Source organism: Sphaerodactylus townsendi, linkage group LG15, assembly GCF_021028975.2.
Source record: "Sphaerodactylus townsendi isolate TG3544 linkage group LG15, MPM_Stown_v2.3, whole genome shotgun sequence".
Taxonomy (NCBI): Eukaryota; Metazoa; Chordata; class Lepidosauria; order Squamata; family Sphaerodactylidae; genus Sphaerodactylus; species Sphaerodactylus townsendi.
The window spans coordinates 36,281,225-36,300,070 of NC_059439.1; the positions used below are offsets into that span (position 1 = coordinate 36,281,225).

Sequence of the window (18,846 nt, forward strand, 5' to 3'; positions counted from 1 at the left end):
GCGTGCGTTACTCAGGAGTAAGCTTGGTGGTAGTCAGTGGCTTTGCTTTGAAGCAACTGTGCAACTCTTCCAACGGGTGAATCACGACCCTAGGAGGGTTTACTCAGAAGCCCCATTGCCAGCAACCAAGCTTACTCCCAGGTAAAGGATCGCGCTTTAGTTTAACAGCGCTTAACAGGGTTGCCTACACTGCTTCCCCAAAACTAGGTCTTAGGTTTAATGCTAATAATCAAGCCCAGCAGCCCAGGCCAGCCTAGATGTGTGTGTGTGTGGGGGGGGGGATTTCCCCCCCACATGATGAACTCTGTGCGTGCCCACTGAGAGGGCTCTGAGTGCCACCTCTGGCACCCGTGCCGTAGGTTCGCCATCACTGGTATAGGGATTAATGTTGCTTCAGGTGACGTACCCAAAGCAGGGGTCTCTCTTAGTGCCTAAGAGAAGGAAATATGAGGTCCCGCCCTGGTCCTAGGTCGTTCCCGGCTGTGCAGGTCAAGACCTGCACTTTGAATTGAGCCAGAAATAAACTGGAAGCTGGTGGGGGGATCTTTCAGCGCTAGAGAAATGTGAACGATGTGGCAATTTGCCATTAATAACGTGCCAACCGAGGCCTGGACCAGGTGAAGATCCCAAATACTTTCCGCTATGCCCAGTTGCTAGGTCTGCCAATCGCCATTTGATCTCTGGACAACACAGATCGGTCTCTCTGGAGAAAATGGCTCCGTTGGGAGGTGGACTGGTGTAGTGGTTAAGAGCAGGTGCGCTCTAATCTGGAGAACCGGGTTTGATTCCCCGCTCTGCCACTTGAGCTGTGGAGGCTTATCTGGGGAACCTGATTGGCTTGTACACTCCGACACACGCCAGCTGGGTGACCTTGAGTGTTCTTCGGAGATCGCTCAGGCTCACCCACCTCACAGGGTGTTTGTTGGGGGGGGGGGAGGGAAAGGAGATTGTCAGCCCCTTTGAGTCTCCTTACAGGAGAGAAAGGGGGGATATAAATCCAAACTCTCCTTCTTCAAATTAAAAGGATAAAATATATTCAAACTGTAAATGTATACCGAAAATAATCTACTGGCAGAGGGATGATTCTTCTTCTTCTTCTTCTTCTTCTTCTTCTTCTTCTTCTTCTTCTTCTTCTTCTTCTTCTTCTTCTTCTTCTTCTTCTTCTTCTTCTTCTTCTTCTTCTTCTTCTTCTTCTTCTTCTCCTCCTCCTCCTCCTCCTCCTCCTCCTCCTCCTCCTCCTCCTCCTCCTCCTCCTCCTCCTCCTCCTTCGCTATACGTAGACCATCTAAGTACCTAGGGACTCTTCTTCCGATTGATCCCTCGGGCCAGTAGACCCTTGGGGGAAAAGAGGCCAGTTAGAAAGGGAGGCGGGGGTCTTTTGAGGATAAACTCCCGTAATTGCTCTGTCTTCTCGGCCGGTTAATTAAGACTCCCGCAATTCTCCGCCTGTGTAAACAAGCGGGGTTTGTCAATACAGATTAAGAACTGTAGAAATAACCCCGGCTAATCGGGGACAGGCGGATGGACAGTCCCCCGTTCGCTTTTGGGGTGGGTTAATTGCAGCGAGAAAGATGGAGTTCAGGCTGTTAGCCTGGTCAAGACAAGATTGATTTTGGATTGCAGGGGGAGGCGGGAGGGGGGGTTATATCCTTCCTTCCTTCCTTCCTTTCCCCCTGTAGCTGCTTCCCTTGAAAACCCACCCGCTTGGCTTTTGTTTAAAGAGAGCTTGCAAACCAAAAACATCTTTTCAGTCTTGGGGCTGGGGTTTGCTGCAGGTGAGGTCTGGATTCCATCCTTCGTAGCAGCCGTTTTCTCCAGGGAAACGGATCACTCTAGCCTGAAGATCAGTTGTAATCCGGGGAGATCTTCCAGGCCGCCCCTGGAGGTTGGCAGCTATACTTTTTCCAAAGGGGCTAGCTAGCGGGTATCTTGCATGGAGTCGCAAAAAAACGACTTCCTCCCTCTACCTTCCCGGTCTTTTCTGAGCATAACCGAGAGTTCAACTGGCCAGAATAAACAACCCGCTGCAAAACCATGGCAGAGAACCTGAGTTTGTCAAAATATCAAGTGTTGCCAGCGTGGCATCGTGCTTAAGAGCAGGTGCACTCTAATCTGGAGAACCGGGTTTGATTCCCTGCTCTGCCACTTGAGCTGGGGAGGCTTATCAGGGGAACCAGATTAGCTTGTGCACTCCAACACAGGCCAGCTGGGTGACCCTGGGCTAGTCACAGTTCTTCGGCACTCTCTCAACCCCTCCCACCTCACAGGGTGTTTGTTGTGGGGGGCGGTGAAGGGAAAGGAGATTGTAAGCCCCTTTGAGTCTCCAAACTCCTCCTCCTCTTAGTCTTCTTCTTCTTCTTCTTCTCCTCCTCCTCCTCCTCCTCCTCTTCCTCCTCTTCCTCCTTGGCGAACCTGTCCTACCCTCCACCAAAGGCCTGCCAAAACTCTAAATCCAAGTGTTTGTTTTCTTTATTCAAAAACATTTGTATTCTCCTTTAGGGCCTCAGATCCAGGTTGAGAGATTCCTGCAGATTTGGGGATGGAACCTGGGGGGGAAGAGGACCGGGGGGGGGGGGGACAAGGCCATCGAGCCCACCCTTCTAAGCATCCATTTTCTCCAAGCGACCTGATTTCCATAGCCTGGAAAGGAAGAAGAAGAAGAAGAAGAAGAGTTTGGGTTTATATCCCCCCCTTTCTCTCCTGCAGGAGACTCAAAGGGGCTCACAACCTCCTTTTCCTTCCCCCCTCACAACAAACACCCTGTGAGGTAGGTGGGTAGTAGAATCCACATTCCACAAGAACCGTTTTGTCCAGATCTCTGCAGTTTCTAATTTGGGAAGATCTCCAGGTCCCCATCGAGAGGTTGGCACACCTATTACACACTCAGACATAGGATGACATGTGCAGTCTTATGTTATGAGGGAGGTGGGGCTGAGAGAGCTCCGAGAAGCTGTGACTAGCCCAAGGTCCCCCAGCTGGCATGTGTGGGAGTGCCCAGGCTAATCTGAATTCCCCAGATAAGCCTCCACAACTCAGGCGGCAGAGCTGGGAATCAAACCCGGTTCCTCCAGATTAGATACACAAGCTCTATTTAACCTCCTACACCACTGCTGCTTGGAGCGACATTCCAAGGGGTGGGGCCCTCACCTGGGAGGCTGGCACCCCTAATACTGGGCTAGCACAAGGCCTGCTGGGAGGCAGGACCCCGGCTTCTATTCCGGTCCCTGGGAAGGGCTCGGCATCCCGCAGCTATAATAAGGAGCCTCTGCTCCGAGCGTGGCACTTGCTATATAAGGCCTGGAGTTGCTTGCAAAGGTCACAGGGCGCTCCAGCCCGTCCTTTGCCGTCCTTTGTTCTGGGCCGGGGCTATTGTTCGCGTCACTGCCGGATCGAGTGACACCCCCACCCCCGGCCGCAGGGGAGGCGAGGACTTGACATTGGGGTGGGATTGCAGACGGTGTCATGGAAGAGGAGACGGGCGGCAGGGGAGGGGGCCGCAGGGAGAGCGCGGCCTATGCCAGGAGCAGGGCGAAGAGGGGTTAACGGCCTGGGAGGTGGCAGCCCCTGGCACCCTGCCCAACGCTGGCTCTTTGCCCGGGCTGGATTAGGGGCTGGGCTCCGGCCTCCTCTCACACCTGCTCCCGGCTCTCCCTTTGTCTGGCGGCTGCTCCCGTTTGTCCATTGTCTGTTGAAAGGCGTGGAGCAAATATAGCTGTGTGGAGGAGAAGCCAGGCGTGCCCCCCCCCCCCGAATCTGCCTCTCTCTCCCCCCCCCCAGCTTCTTTTACAGAACTGACCCCTGCCTCTTGGCCTATTTATTTAAGTGTGAAAAGGGGCTCAGGAAGGGGGACTTTGAGGGTGGGGGGGGACACACACGACGGGGCTGGGAGAACAGAATGTGCACCACAGTGGAGCAACTTTTCTGAGGAAAGGGGATAAAAAACCCTGATTTAAGCAGTGGCTGGAGATGTCTAGGGATTTCAACTGATCTGCAGGTGACAGAGCTCACCTGGGAAAAAAAATAGCCACTTAGGAAGGTAGGCGGTATGGTAGGAGGTTAAGAGCTCGCGTGTCTAATCCGGAGGAATCGGGTTTGATTCCCCGCTCTGCTGCCTGAGCTGTGGAGGCTTCTCTGGGGAATTCAGATTAGCCTGGGCACTCCCACACACGCCAGCTGGGTGACCTTGGGCTAGTCACAGCTTCTCGGAGCTCTCTCAGCCCCACCTACCTCACAGGGTGTTTGTCGTGAGGGGGGAAGGGCGAGGAGATTGTAAGCCCCTTTGAGTCTCCTACAAGGAGAGAAAGGGGGGATATAAATCCAAACTCTTCTTCTCTTCTTTGTTCTGCTGAGGTCTCTCCCTGCCCCAACCCCCAACTTTCTCAGGCTTTGCCCTCTCCCTCCAAATATCCAGGTATTTCCCACCCCAGAGTGGCAACCCTAATTGATACCCACCCCATTTGCCCGCCAATTTCCCCCTCAAATGACTTTGTCTTTTCTACTGGAAGACCTCAGCCGCCTTCCTGCAAGGGGAAGAGCGGATTAGAAATGCAATAAAATAAATAAATGTCCGAGCTGGGCTTGGACGAAGGAATCGTGTTCTTGCCCTGACCGCTAGGTATGCTGCCCGTGCGTCCCGTCTCCCAAACGCATCACCCCTCCACAATGGTGGGATCCAAAAATTTTAGTAACAGGTTCCCATGGTGGTGGGATTCAAACTGTGGCGTAGCGCCAATGGGGCTGGGCGGGGCACGACAGGGGCGTGGCCTGGCATTCCAGGGGCGAGGCATTCCTGGGCGGGGCTGTGGCAAGGACGCAGCCGCTGCGCCAGTCCTTGGGCGGGAAACGAATGCACGCAGGCGCAGGGTGCCACGCATGCCGGTGCACCTCCTGCGCTACTGCTTCCAGTTCTGCGTGCTACTGCTGAGAGGAGGGGCGTAACGAAGGCCAAAATCACGTGGCAAAATCACCCATTAGTCACCCCCTCTCGGCACACACAAATAGTTAGTAACCTACTCTCAGGAACCTGTGAGAACTTGCTGGATCCCACCTCTGCCCTTCCATCTTTGCTGGCTTCATTCTGCTCCAGTTTAGAGAAGAAATATTGAGGCCTAACTTGACTGAACGGGCTGAAAAAGATAATAAATGGCAATTGAACTGTTTGTTGTTGGGTAAGGACCAAAGAACTTCCAGTACCGTAGCTCGGTGTTGTGTTTGAGTAAATAAATACAGGAAAGCAGGTGGATAGGAGGCCATCAGTTAGTTTAGAGGAATGTTCAAATAAGTTCTGTTTTATATTTTAACTTTTTAACCTCTCTGTTGGCAAAAATTTGGAATTTAGCCTTTTTTTAATTGTATTACTGGTGGTTAACCATAAATAATTCATTCATTCTGTTCCCGGAACTGAGGGCAGAGTTCAAAAGCCTCGCCCCTTCCAACCTGCCAGGCCCTCCTGGGTTTTTTTTTCCAAACGGAAGGCAGGGGTCTCTCGGCTTGCTGCGTTTTGGCTCCCCGCCCAATCCAGTAGGCATCACTGCCCCCTTCAACTGCAACGTGGAGCCCGTTGGCCCATGACCGCTGAACACAATGAGCCAGTCCCCGGCCTGGTGAGCCACTGATGAGTTTTCTCTGCCAGAATTCCAGCTGGGAGAATAATGAGGAGGTAGTTTGGGAAGCCCAGCTGAGAATGTAATTGGCACAGAAGCTATTAAAAAAAAAGGAAGGTGGAAGAAGAGCCAGCTTGGGGAGTCCCTGGCTTAGGGGGGGGGGGGGCGGCCACGTCCTTGGCTCTCTGCCCCCCTTTGCGAACAATAGGCAGGTGCTACCGAGTCCCCCAGAATGGAAACTGGAAACTAGGCATTAGACAATGGGATGCCAAGCGCTCCCTGGCTTGCCTATCAGAATGTGCCTGGCTATTGTTCCATAATGTGGGAGGGGTGTGTGTGTGAGTGAAGGAGCAAAAGGGAACGACCAGAGGATGCTGCCACAATCAGCAAGCCAGTTCACACATTCTATGGGAGACTCGCCCCAGAGAATAGACCAGTGATAGCGAACCTTTTCGAGACTGAGTGCCCAAATTGCAACCCAAAACCCACTTATTTATCACAAAGTGCCAACACGCAATTTAACCTGAATACTGAGGTTTTAGTTTAGGAAAAACGATTGGCTCCGAGGCGTGCATTACTCAGGAGTAAGCTTGGTGGTAGTCGGTGGCTTTGCTTTGAAGCAACCATGCAACTCTTCCACTGGTGCATCATGATTCTAGGAGAGTTTACTCAGAAGCAAGCTGCATTGCCAGCAACCGAGCTTACTCCCAGGTAAAGGATCGTGCTTTAGTTCTTCGCATGAAAATCAGTGGGGTTTAACAGCGCTTAACAGGGTTACCTACACTGCTTCCCCCAAACTAGGTCTTAGGTTTAATGCTAATAATCAAGCCCAGCAGCCCAGGCCAGCCTAGATGTGTGTGTGGAGGGTGGGGGCAACTCTGTTTGCATGTGCCCACAGAGAGGGCTCCGAGTGCCCCCTCTGGCACCCATGACATAGGTTCGCCACCACCGGAATAGACTCATCCGGGAATCCCGATCAGGCCTGGTAATACACAAGTCTACTGACTGGCACATCTGGGCCACATCTGGTTTAAGGTGCCCCTTCCCAAACATCTTGATGCCCGTAGCGATACCAGCCTCCAGGTGGGATGTGGGGATCCTGCAGAAATATTGTTATTTTATTGATACTTTACATTTGTATCCTGCCAATCTCCCGAAGGACTCGAGGCGGCTTTACAGATCAATACATGATAAAAACAGTACAAAAATATAAATTACTAAATACAGCTCATCTCCAGAGAGCAGTTAACCTGGAGAAATTGGATGCTTGGAAAGGTGGACTCTATGGGAACCCGCTGCGGTTCTCATCGTCCACAAGATTCCAGATTCCAGGGAGGGAGGGAGGGGGAGAGGGAGGGAGGGAGGGAGGGAGGGGGGGGGGGGGGGGGGGGGGGGGGGGGGGGGGGGGGGGGGGGGGGGGGGGGGGGGGGGGGGGGGGGGGGGGGGGGGGGGGGGGGGGGGGGGGGAGGGGGGGGGGGGGGGGGGGGGGGGGGGGGGGGGGGGGGGGGTGGGGGGGGGGGGGGGGGGGGGGGTGGGGGGGGGGGGGGGGGGGGGGGGGGGGGTGGGGGGGGGGGGTGTTGGGGGGGGGGGGGGGTGGGGGGGCTGGGGGGGGGTGGGGGGGGGGGTTGGGTGGGGGTGGGGGGGGGGGGGGGGGGGGGGGGTTGGGGGGGGGGGGGGGTTGGGGGGGGGGGGGGTTTTGGGGGGGAGGGGGTGGTGGGGGGGGAGGGGGGTGGGGGGGGGGGGGGGGGGGGGGGGGGGTGGGGGGGGGGGGGGGGGGGGGGGGGGGGGGGTGGGGGGGGGGGGGGGTGGGGGGGGGGGGGGGTGGGGGGGGGGGGGGGTGGGGGGGGGGGGGGGTGGGGGGGGGGGGGGGTGGGGGGGGGGGGGGGTGGGGGGGGGGGGGGGTGGGGGGGGGGGGGGGTGGGGGGGGGGGGGGGTGGGGGGGGGGGGGGGTGGGGGGGGGGGGGGGTGGGGGGGGGGGGGGGTGGGGGGGGGGGGGGGTGGGGGGGGGGGGGGGTGGGGGGGGGGGGGGGTGGGGGGGGGGGGGGGTGGGGGGGGGGGGGGGTGGGGGGGGGGGGGGGTGGGGGGGGGGGGGGGTGGGGGGGGGGGGGGGTGGGGGGGGGGGGGGGTGGGGGGGGGGGGGGGTGGGGGGGGGGGGGGGTGGGGGGGGGGGGGGGTGGGGGGGGGGGGGGGTGGGGGGGGGGGGGGGTGGGGGGGGGGGGGGGTGGGGGGGGGGGGGGGTGGGGGGGGGGGGGGGTGGGGGGGGGGGGGGGTGGGGGGGGGGGGGGGTGGGGGGGGGGGGGGGTGGGGGGGGGGGGGGGTGGGGGGGGGGGGGGGTGGGGGGGGGGGGGGGTGGGGGGGGGGGGGGGTGGGGGGGGGGGGGGGTGGGGGGGGGGGGGGGTGGGGGGGGGGGGGGGTGGGGGGGGGGGGGGGTGGGGGGGGGGGGGGGTGGGGGGGGGGGGGGGTGGGGGGGGGGGGGGGTGGGGGGGGGGGGGGGTGGGGGGGGGGGGGGGTGGGGGGGGGGGGGGGTGGGGGGGGGGGGGGGTGGGGGGGGGGGGGGGTGGGGGGGGGGGGGGGTGGGGGGGGGGGGGGGTGGGGGGGGGGGGGGGTGGGGGGGGGGGGGGGTGGGGGGGGGGGGGGGTGGGGGGGGGGGGGGGTGGGGGGGGGGGGGGGTGGGGGGGGGGGGGGGTGGGGGGGGGGGGGGGTGGGGGGGGGGGGGGGTGGGGGGGGGGGGGGGTGGGGGGGGGGGGGGGTGGGGGGGGGGGGGGGTGGGGGGGGGGGGGGGTGGGGGGGGGGGGGGGTGGGGGGGGGGGGGGGTGGGGGGGGGGGGGGGTGGGGGGGGGGGGGGGTGGGGGGGGGGGGGGGTGGGGGGGGGGGGGGGTGGGGGGGGGGGGGGGTGGGGGGGGGGGGGGGTGGGGGGGGGGGGGGGTGGGGGGGGGGGGGGGTGGGGGGGGGGGGGGGTGGGGGGGGGGGGGGGTGGGGGGGGGGGGGGGTGGGGGGGGGGGGGGGTGGGGGGGGGGGGGGGTGGGGGGGGGGGGGGGTGGGGGGGGGGGGGGGTGGGGGGGGGGGGGGGTGGGGGGGGGGGGGGGTGGGGGGGGGGGGGGGTGGGGGGGGGGGGGGGTGGGGGGGGGGGGGGGTGGGGGGGGGGGGGGGTGGGGGGGGGGGGGGGTGGGGGGGGGGGGGGGTGGGGGGGGGGGGGGGTGGGGGGGGGGGGGGGTGGGGGGGGGGGGGGGTGGGGGGGGGGGGGGGTGGGGGGGGGGGGGGGTGGGGGGGGGGGGGGGTGGGGGGGGGGGGGGGTGGGGGGGGGGGGGGGTGGGGGGGGGGGGGGGTGGGGGGGGGGGGGGGTGGGGGGGGGGGGGGGTGGGGGGGGGGGGGGGTGGGGGGGGGGGGGGGTGGGGGGGGGGGGGGGTGGGGGGGGGGGGGGGTGGGGGGGGGGGGGGGTGGGGGGGGGGGGGGGTGGGGGGGGGGGGGGGTGGGGGGGGGGGGGGGTGGGGGGGGGGGGGGGTGGGGGGGGGGGGGGGTGGGGGGGGGGGGGGGTGGGGGGGGGGGGGGGTGGGGGGGGGGGGGGGTGGGGGGGGGGGGGGGTGGGGGGGGGGGGGGGTGGGGGGGGGGGGGGGTGGGGGGGGGGGGGGGTGGGGGGGGGGGGGGGTGGGGGGGGGGGGGGGTGGGGGGGGGGGGGGGTGGGGGGGGGGGGGGGTGGGGGGGGGGGGGGGTGGGGGGGGGGGGGGGTGGGGGGGGGGGGGGGTGGGGGGGGGGGGGGGTGGGGGGGGGGGGGGGTGGGGGGGGGGGGGGGTGGGGGGGGGGGGGGGTGGGGGGGGGGGGGGGTGGGGGGGGGGGGGGGTGGGGGGGGGGGGGGGTGGGGGGGGGGGGGGGTGGGGGGGGGGGGGGGTGGGGGGGGGGGGGGGTGGGGGGGGGGGGGGGTGGGGGGGGGGGGGGGTGGGGGGGGGGGGGGGTGGGGGGGGGGGGGGGTGGGGGGGGGGGGGGGTGGGGGGGGGGGGGGGTGGGGGGGGGGGGGGGTGGGGGGGGGGGGGGGTGGGGGGGGGGGGGGGTGGGGGGGGGGGGGGGTGGGGGGGGGGGGGGGTGGGGGGGGGGGGGGGTGGGGGGGGGGGGGGGTGGGGGGGGGGGGGGGTGGGGGGGGGGGGGGGTGGGGGGGGGGGGGGGTGGGGGGGGGGGGGGGTGGGGGGGGGGGGGGGTGGGGGGGGGGGGGGGTGGGGGGGGGGGGGGGTGGGGGGGGGGGGGGGTGGGGGGGGGGGGGGGTGGGGGGGGGGGGGGGTGGGGGGGGGGGGGGGTGGGGGGGGGGGGGGGTGGGGGGGGGGGGGGGTGGGGGGGGGGGGGGGTGGGGGGGGGGGGGGGTGGGGGGGGGGGGGGGTGGGGGGGGGGGGGGGTGGGGGGGGGGGGGGGTGGGGGGGGGGGGGGGTGGGGGGGGGGGGGGGTGGGGGGGGGGGGGGGTGGGGGGGGGGGGGGGTGGGGGGGGGGGGGGGTGGGGGGGGGGGGGGGTGGGGGGGGGGGGGGGTGGGGGGGGGGGGGGGTGGGGGGGGGGGGGGGTGGGGGGGGGGGGGGGTGGGGGGGGGGGGGGGTGGGGGGGGGGGGGGGTGGGGGGGGGGGGGGGTGGGGGGGGGGGGGGGTGGGGGGGGGGGGGGGTGGGGGGGGGGGGGGGTGGGGGGGGGGGGGGGTGGGGGGGGGGGGGGGTGGGGGGGGGGGGGGGTGGGGGGGGGGGGGGGTGGGGGGGGGGGGGGGTGGGGGGGGGGGGGGGTGGGGGGGGGGGGGGGTGGGGGGGGGGGGGGGTGGGGGGGGGGGGGGGTGGGGGGGGGGGGGGGTGGGGGGGGGGGGGGGTGGGGGGGGGGGGGGGTGGGGGGGGGGGGGGGTGGGGGGGGGGGGGGGTGGGGGGGGGGGGGGGTGGGGGGGGGGGGGGGTGGGGGGGGGGGGGGGTGGGGGGGGGGGGGGGTGGGGGGGGGGGGGGGTGGGGGGGGGGGGGGGTGGGGGGGGGGGGGGGTGGGGGGGGGGGGGGGTGGGGGGGGGGGGGGGTGGGGGGGGGGGGGGGTGGGGGGGGGGGGGGGTGGGGGGGGGGGGGGGTGGGGGGGGGGGGGGGTGGGGGGGGGGGGGGGTGGGGGGGGGGGGGGGTGGGGGGGGGGGGGGGTGGGGGGGGGGGGGGGTGGGGGGGGGGGGGGGTGGGGGGGGGGGGGGGTGGGGGGGGGGGGGGGTGGGGGGGGGGGGGGGTGGGGGGGGGGGGGGGTGGGGGGGGGGGGGGGTGGGGGGGGGGGGGGGTGGGGGGGGGGGGGGGTGGGGGGGGGGGGGGGTGGGGGGGGGGGGGGGTGGGGGGGGGGGGGGGTGGGGGGGGGGGGGGGTGGGGGGGGGGGGGGGTGGGGGGGGGGGGGGGTGGGGGGGGGGGGGGGTGGGGGGGGGGGGGGGTGGGGGGGGGGGGGGGTGGGGGGGGGGGGGGGTGGGGGGGGGGGGGGGTGGGGGGGGGGGGGGGTGGGGGGGGGGGGGGGTGGGGGGGGGGGGGGGTGGGGGGGGGGGGGGGTGGGGGGGGGGGGGGGTGGGGGGGGGGGGGGGTGGGGGGGGGGGGGGGTGGGGGGGGGGGGGGGTGGGGGGGGGGGGGGGTGGGGGGGGGGGGGGGTGGGGGGGGGGGGGGGTGGGGGGGGGGGGGGGTGGGGGGGGGGGGGGGTGGGGGGGGGGGGGGGTGGGGGGGGGGGGGGGTGGGGGGGGGGGGGGGTGGGGGGGGGGGGGGGTGGGGGGGGGGGGGGGTGGGGGGGGGGGGGGGTGGGGGGGGGGGGGGGTGGGGGGGGGGGGGGGTGGGGGGGGGGGGGGGTGGGGGGGGGGGGGGGTGGGGGGGGGGGGGGGTGGGGGGGGGGGGGGGTGGGGGGGGGGGGGGGTGGGGGGGGGGGGGGGTGGGGGGGGGGGGGGGTGGGGGGGGGGGGGGGTGGGGGGGGGGGGGGGTGGGGGGGGGGGGGGGTGGGGGGGGGGGGGGGTGGGGGGGGGGGGGGGTGGGGGGGGGGGGGGGTGGGGGGGGGGGGGGGTGGGGGGGGGGGGGGGTGGGGGGGGGGGGGGGTGGGGGGGGGGGGGGGTGGGGGGGGGGGGGGGTGGGGGGGGGGGGGGGTGGGGGGGGGGGGGGGTGGGGGGGGGGGGGGGTGGGGGGGGGGGGGGGTGGGGGGGGGGGGGGGTGGGGGGGGGGGGGGGTGGGGGGGGGGGGGGGTGGGGGGGGGGGGGGGTGGGGGGGGGGGGGGGTGGGGGGGGGGGGGGGTGGGGGGGGGGGGGGGTGGGGGGGGGGGGGGGTGGGGGGGGGGGGGGGTGGGGGGGGGGGGGGGTGGGGGGGGGGGGGGGTGGGGGGGGGGGGGGGTGGGGGGGGGGGGGGGTGGGGGGGGGGGGGGGTGGGGGGGGGGGGGGGTGGGGGGGGGGGGGGGTGGGGGGGGGGGGGGGTGGGGGGGGGGGGGGGTGGGGGGGGGGGGGGGTGGGGGGGGGGGGGGGTGGGGGGGGGGGGGGGTGGGGGGGGGGGGGGGTGGGGGGGGGGGGGGGTGGGGGGGGGGGGGGGTGGGGGGGGGGGGGGGTGGGGGGGGGGGGGGGTGGGGGGGGGGGGGGGTGGGGGGGGGGGGGGGTGGGGGGGGGGGGGGGTGGGGGGGGGGGGGGGTGGGGGGGGGGGGGGGTGGGGGGGGGGGGGGGTGGGGGGGGGGGGGGGTGGGGGGGGGGGGGGGTGGGGGGGGGGGGGGGTGGGGGGGGGGGGGGGTGGGGGGGGGGGGGGGTGGGGGGGGGGGGGGGTGGGGGGGGGGGGGGGTGGGGGGGGGGGGGGGTGGGGGGGGGGGGGGGTGGGGGGGGGGGGGGGTGGGGGGGGGGGGGGGTGGGGGGGGGGGGGGGTGGGGGGGGGGGGGGGTGGGGGGGGGGGGGGGTGGGGGGGGGGGGGGGTGGGGGGGGGGGGGGGTGGGGGGGGGGGGGGGTGGGGGGGGGGGGGGGTGGGGGGGGGGGGGGGTGGGGGGGGGGGGGGGTGGGGGGGGGGGGGGGTGGGGGGGGGGGGGGGTGGGGGGGGGGGGGGGTGGGGGGGGGGGGGGGTGGGGGGGGGGGGGGGTGGGGGGGGGGGGGGGTGGGGGGGGGGGGGGGTGGGGGGGGGGGGGGGTGGGGGGGGGGGGGGGTGGGGGGGGGGGGGGGTGGGGGGGGGGGGGGGTGGGGGGGGGGGGGGGTGGGGGGGGGGGGGGGTGGGGGGGGGGGGGGGTGGGGGGGGGGGGGGGTGGGGGGGGGGGGGGGTGGGGGGGGGGGGGGGTGGGGGGGGGGGGGGGTGGGGGGGGGGGGGGGTGGGGGGGGGGGGGGGTGGGGGGGGGGGGGGGTGGGGGGGGGGGGGGGTGGGGGGGGGGGGGGGTGGGGGGGGGGGGGGGTGGGGGGGGGGGGGGGTGGGGGGGGGGGGGGGTGGGGGGGGGGGGGGGTGGGGGGGGGGGGGGGTGGGGGGGGGGGGGGGTGGGGGGGGGGGGGGGTGGGGGGGGGGGGGGGTGGGGGGGGGGGGGGGTGGGGGGGGGGGGGGGTGGGGGGGGGGGGGGGTGGGGGGGGGGGGGGGTGGGGGGGGGGGGGGGTGGGGGGGGGGGGGGGTGGGGGGGGGGGGGGGTGGGGGGGGGGGGGGGTGGGGGGGGGGGGGGGTGGGGGGGGGGGGGGGTGGGGGGGGGGGGGGGTGGGGGGGGGGGGGGGTGGGGGGGGGGGGGGGTGGGGGGGGGGGGGGGTGGGGGGGGGGGGGGGTGGGGGGGGGGGGGGGTGGGGGGGGGGGGGGGTGGGGGGGGGGGGGGGTGGGGGGGGGGGGGGGTGGGGGGGGGGGGGGGTGGGGGGGGGGGGGGGTGGGGGGGGGGGGGGGTGGGGGGGGGGGGGGGTGGGGGGGGGGGGGGGTGGGGGGGGGGGGGGGTGGGGGGGGGGGGGGGTGGGGGGGGGGGGGGGTGGGGGGGGGGGGGGGTGGGGGGGGGGGGGGGTGGGGGGGGGGGGGGGTGGGGGGGGGGGGGGGTGGGGGGGGGGGGGGGTGGGGGGGGGGGGGGGTGGGGGGGGGGGGGGGTGGGGGGGGGGGGGGGTGGGGGGGGGGGGGGGTGGGGGGGGGGGGGGGTGGGGGGGGGGGGGGGTGGGGGGGGGGGGGGGTGGGGGGGGGGGGGGGTGGGGGGGGGGGGGGGTGGGGGGGGGGGGGGGTGGGGGGGGGGGGGGGTGGGGGGGGGGGGGGGTGGGGGGGGGGGGGGGTGGGGGGGGGGGGGGGTGGGGGGGGGGGGGGGTGGGGGGGGGGGGGGGTGGGGGGGGGGGGGGGTGGGGGGGGGGGGGGGTGGGGGGGGGGGGGGGTGGGGGGGGGGGGGGGTGGGGGGGGGGGGGGGTGGGGGGGGGGGGGGGTGGGGGGGGGGGGGGGTGGGGGGGGGGGGGGGTGGGGGGGGGGGGGGGTGGGGGGGGGGGGGGGTGGGGGGGGGGGGGGGTGGGGGGGGGGGGGGGTGGGGGGGGGGGGGGGTGGGGGGGGGGGGGGGTGGGGGGGGGGGGGGGTGGGGGGGGGGGGGGGTGGGGGGGGGGGGGGGTGGGGGGGGGGGGGGGTGGGGGGGGGGGGGGGTGGGGGGGGGGGGGGGTGGGGGGGGGGGGGGGTGGGGGGGGGGGGGGGTGGGGGGGGGGGGGGGTGGGGGGGGGGGGGGGTGGGGGGGGGGGGGGGTGGGGGGGGGGGGGGGTGGGGGGGGGGGGGGGTGGGGGGGGGGGGGGGTGGGGGGGGGGGGGGGTGGGGGGGGGGGGGGGTGGGGGGGGGGGGGGGTGGGGGGGGGGGGGGGTGGGGGGGGGGGGGGGTGGGGGGGGGGGGGGGTGGGGGGGGGGGGGGGTGGGGGGGGGGGGGGGTGGGGGGGGGGGGGGGTGGGGGGGGGGGGGGGTGGGGGGGGGGGGGGGTGGGGGGGGGGGGGGGTGGGGGGGGGGGGGGGTGGGGGGGGGGGGGGGTGGGGGGGGGGGGGGGTGGGGGGGGGGGGGGGTGGGGGGGGGGGGGGGTGGGGGGGGGGGGGGGTGGGGGGGGGGGGGGGTGGGGGGGGGGGGGGGTGGGGGGGGGGGGGGGTGGGGGGGGGGGGGGGTGGGGGGGGGGGGGGGTGGGGGGGGGGGGGGGTGGGGGGGGGGGGGGGTGGGGGGGGGGGGGGGTGGGGGGGGGGGGGGGTGGGGGGGGGGGGGGGTGGGGGGGGGGGGGGGTGGGGGGGGGGGGGGGTGGGGGGGGGGGGGGGTGGGGGGGGGGGGGGGTGGGGGGGGGGGGGGGTGGGGGGGGGGGGGGGTGGGGGGGGGGGGGGGTGGGGGGGGGGGGGGGTGGGGGGGGGGGGGGGTGGGGGGGGGGGGGGGTGGGGGGGGGGGGGGGTGGGGGGGGGGGGGGGTGGGGGGGGGGGGGGGTGGGGGGGGGGGGGGGTGGGGGGGGGGGGGGGTGGGGGGGGGGGGGGGTGGGGGGGGGGGGGGGTGGGGGGGGGGGGGGGTGGGGGGGGGGGGGGGTGGGGGGGGGGGGGGGTGGGGGGGGGGGGGGGTGGGGGGGGGGGGGGGTGGGGGGGGGGGGGGGTGGGGGGGGGGGGGGGTGGGGGGGGGGGGGGGTGGGGGGGGGGGGGGGTGGGGGGGGGGGGGGGTGGGGGGGGGGGGGGGTGGGGGGGGGGGGGGGTGGGGGGGGGGGGGGGTGGGGGGGGGGGGGGGTGGGGGGGGGGGGGGGTGGGGGGGGGGGGGGGTGGGGGGGGGGGGGGGTGGGGGGGGGGGGGGGTGGGGGGGGGGGGGGGTGGGGGGGGGGGGGGGTGGGGGGGGGGGGGGGTGGGGGGGGGGGGGGGTGGGGGGGGGGGGGGGTGGGGGGGGGGGGGGGTGGGGGGGGGGGGGGGTGGGGGGGGGGGGGGGTGGGGGGGGGGGGGGGTGGGGGGGGGGGGGGGTGGGGGGGGGGGGGGGTGGGGGGGGGGGGGGGTGGGGGGGGGGGGGGGTGGGGGGGGGGGGGGGTGGGGGGGGGGGGGGGTGGGGGGGGGGGGGGGTGGGGGGGGGGGGGGGTGGGGGGGGGGGGGGGTGGGGGGGGGGGGGGGTGGGGGGGGGGGGGGGTGGGGGGGGGGGGGGGTGGGGGGGGGGGGGGGTGGGGGGGGGGGGGGGTGGGGGGGGGGGGGGGTGGGGGGGGGGGGGGGTGGGGGGGGGGGGGGGTGGGGGGGGGGGGGGGTGGGGGGGGGGGGGGGTGGGGGGGGGGGGGGGTGGGGGGGGGGGGGGGTGGGGGGGGGGGGGGGTGGGGGGGGGGGGGGGTGGGGGGGGGGGGGGGTGGGGGGGGGGGGGGGTGGGGGGGGGGGGGGGTGGGGGGGGGGGGGGGTGGGGGGGGGGGGGGGTGGGGGGGGGGGGGGGTGGGGGGGGGGGGGGGTGGGGGGGGGGGGGGGTGGGGGGGGGGGGGGGTGGGGGGGGGGGGGGGTGGGGGGGGGGGGGGGTGGGGGGGGGGGGGGGTGGGGGGGGGGGGGGGTGGGGGGGGGGGGGGGTGGGGGGGGGGGGGGGTGGGGGGGGGGGGGGGTGGGGGGGGGGGGGGGTGGGGGGGGGGGGGGGTGGGGGGGGGGGGGGGTGGGGGGGGGGGGGGGTGGGGGGGGGGGGGGGTGGGGGGGGGGGGGGGTGGGGGGGGGGGGGGGTGGGGGGGGGGGGGGGTGGGGGGGGGGGGGGGTGGGGGGGGGGGGGGGTGGGGGGGGGGGGGGGTGGGGGGGGGGGGGGGTGGGGGGGGGGGGGGGTGGGGGGGGGGGGGGGTGGGGGGGGGGGGGGGTGGGGGGGGGGGGGGGTGGGGGGGGGGGGGGGTGGGGGGGGGGGGGGGTGGGGGGGGGGGGGGGTGGGGGGGGGGGGGGGTGGGGGGGGGGGGGGGTGGGGGGGGGGGGGGGTGGGGGGGGGGGGGGGTGGGGGGGGGGGGGGGTGGGGGGGGGGGGGGGTGGGGGGGGGGGGGGGTGGGGGGGGGGGGGGGTGGGGGGGGGGGGGGGTGGGGGGGGGGGGGGGTGGGGGGGGGGGGGGGTGGGGGGGGGGGGGGGTGGGGGGGGGGGGGGGTGGGGGGGGGGGGGGGTGGGGGGGGGGGGGGGTGGGGGGGGGGGGGGGTGGGGGGGGGGGGGGGTGGGGGGGGGGGGGGGTGGGGGGGGGGGGGGGTGGGGGGGGGGGGGGGTGGGGGGGGGGGGGGGTGGGGGGGGGGGGGGGTGGGGGGGGGGGGGGGTGGGGGGGGGGGGGGGTGGGGGGGGGGGGGGGTGGGGGGGGGGGGGGGTGGGGGGGGGGGGGGGTGGGGGGGGGGGGGGGTGGGGGGGGGGGGGGGTGGGGGGGGGGGGGGGTGGGGGGGGGGGGGGGTGGGGGGGGGGGGGGGTGGGGGGGGGGGGGGGTGGGGGGGGGGGGGGGTGGGGGGGGGGGGGGGTGGGGGGGGGGGGGGGTGGGGGGGGGGGGGGGTGGGGGGGGGGGGGGGTGGGGGGGGGGGGGGGTGGGGGGGGGGGGGGGTGGGGGGGGGGGGGGGTGGGGGGGGGGGGGGGTGGGGGGGGGGGGGGGTGGGGGGGGGGGGGGGTGGGGGGGGGGGGGGGTGGGGGGGGGGGGGGGTGGGGGGGGGGGGGGGTGGGGGGGGGGGGGGGTGGGGGGGGGGGGGGGTGGGGGGGGGGGGGGGTGGGGGGGGGGGGGGGTGGGGGGGGGGGGGGGTGGGGGGGGGGGGGGGTGGGGGGGGGGGGGGGTGGGGGGGGGGGGGGGTGGGGGGGGGGGGGGGTGGGGGGGGGGGGGGGTGGGGGGGGGGGGGGGTGGGGGGGGGGGGGGGTGGGGGGGGGGGGGGGTGGGGGGGGGGGGGGGTGGGGGGGGGGGGGGGTGGGGGGGGGGGGGGGTGGGGGGGGGGGGGGGTGGGGGGGGGGGGGGGTGGGGGGGGGGGGGGGTGGGGGGGGGGGGGGGTGGGGGGGGGGGGGGGTGGGGGGGGGGGGGGGTGGGGGGGGGGGGGGGTGGGGGGGGGGGGGGGTGGGGGGGGGGGGGGGTGGGGGGGGGGGGGGGTGGGGGGGGGGGGGGGTGGGGGGGGGGGGGGGTGGGGGGGGGGGGGGGTGGGGGGGGGGGGGGGTGGGGGGGGGGGGGGGTGGGGGGGGGGGGGGGTGGGGGGGGGGGGGGGTGGGGGGGGGGGGGGGTGGGGGGGGGGGGGGGTGGGGGGGGGGGGGGGTGGGGGGGGGGGGGGGTGGGGGGGGGGGGGGGTGGGGGGGGGGGGGGGTGGGGGGGGGGGGGGGTGGGGGGGGGGGGGGGTGGGGGGGGGGGGGGGTGGGGGGGGGGGGGGGTGGGGGGGGGGGGGGGTGGGGGGGGGGGGGGGTGGGGGGGGGGGGGGGTGGGGGGGGGGGGGGGTGGGGGGGGGGGGGGGTGGGGGGGGGGGGGGGTGGGGGGGGGGGGGGGTGGGGGGGGGGGGGGGTGGGGGGGGGGGGGGGTGGGGGGGGGGGGGGGTGGGGGGGGGGGGGGGTGGGGGGGGGGGGGGGTGGGGGGGGGGGGGGGTGGGGGGGGGGGGGGGTGGGGGGGGGGGGGGGTGGGGGGGGGGGGGGGTGGGGGGGGGGGGGGGTGGGGGGGGGGGGGGGTGGGGGGGGGGGGGGGTGGGGGGGGGGGGGGGTGGGGGGGGGGGGGGGTGGGGGGGGGGGGGGGTGGGGGGGGGGGGGGGTGGGGGGGGGGGGGGGTGGGGGGGGGGGGGGGTGGGGGGGGGGGGGGGTGGGGGGGGGGGGGGGTGGGGGGGGGGGGGGGTGGGGGGGGGGGGGGGTGGGGGGGGGGGGGGGTGGGGGGGGGGGGGGGTGGGGGGGGGGGGGGGTGGGGGGGGGGGGGGGTGGGGGGGGGGGGGGGTGGGGGGGGGGGGGGGTGGGGGGGGGGGGGGGTGGGGGGGGGGGGGGGTGGGGGGGGGGGGGGGTGGGGGGGGGGGGGGGTGGGGGGGGGGGGGGGTGGGGGGGGGGGGGGGTGGGGGGGGGGGGGGGTGGGGGGGGGGGGGGGTGGGGGGGGGGGGGGGTGGGGGGGGGGGGGGGTGGGGGGGGGGGGGGGTGGGGGGGGGGGGGGGTGGGGGGGGGGGGGGGTGGGGGGGGGGGGGGGTGGGGGGGGGGGGGGGTGGGGGGGGGGGGGGGTGGGGGGGGGGGGGGGTGGGGGGGGGGGGGGGTGGGGGGGGGGGGGGGTGGGGGGGGGGGGGGGTGGGGGGGGGGGGGGGTGGGGGGGGGGGGGGGTGGGGGGGGGGGGGGGTGGGGGGGGGGGGGGGTGGGGGGGGGGGGGGGTGGGGGGGGGGGGGGGTGGGGGGGGGGGGGGGTGGGGGGGGGGGGGGGTGGGGGGGGGGGGGGGTGGGGGGGGGGGG

At 78.5% G+C, this 18,846-nt stretch overlaps 1 protein-coding gene across 1 annotated transcript; it reads right to left on the reverse strand.

Annotated features, from left to right (window-relative positions):
- Positions 1-6,907: 6,907 nt before the first annotated feature.
- LOC125444419 (basic proline-rich protein-like) lies at positions 6,908-18,506 on the reverse strand (the record flags this gene model as incomplete). Its single annotated transcript, XM_048516828.1, has 2 exons — positions 6,908-7,178; positions 17,224-18,506. Coding segments are annotated over 2 exons (1,554 nt in total), but the record flags the coding sequence as incomplete, so codon positions are not given.
- Positions 18,507-18,846: the final 340 nt, after the last annotated feature.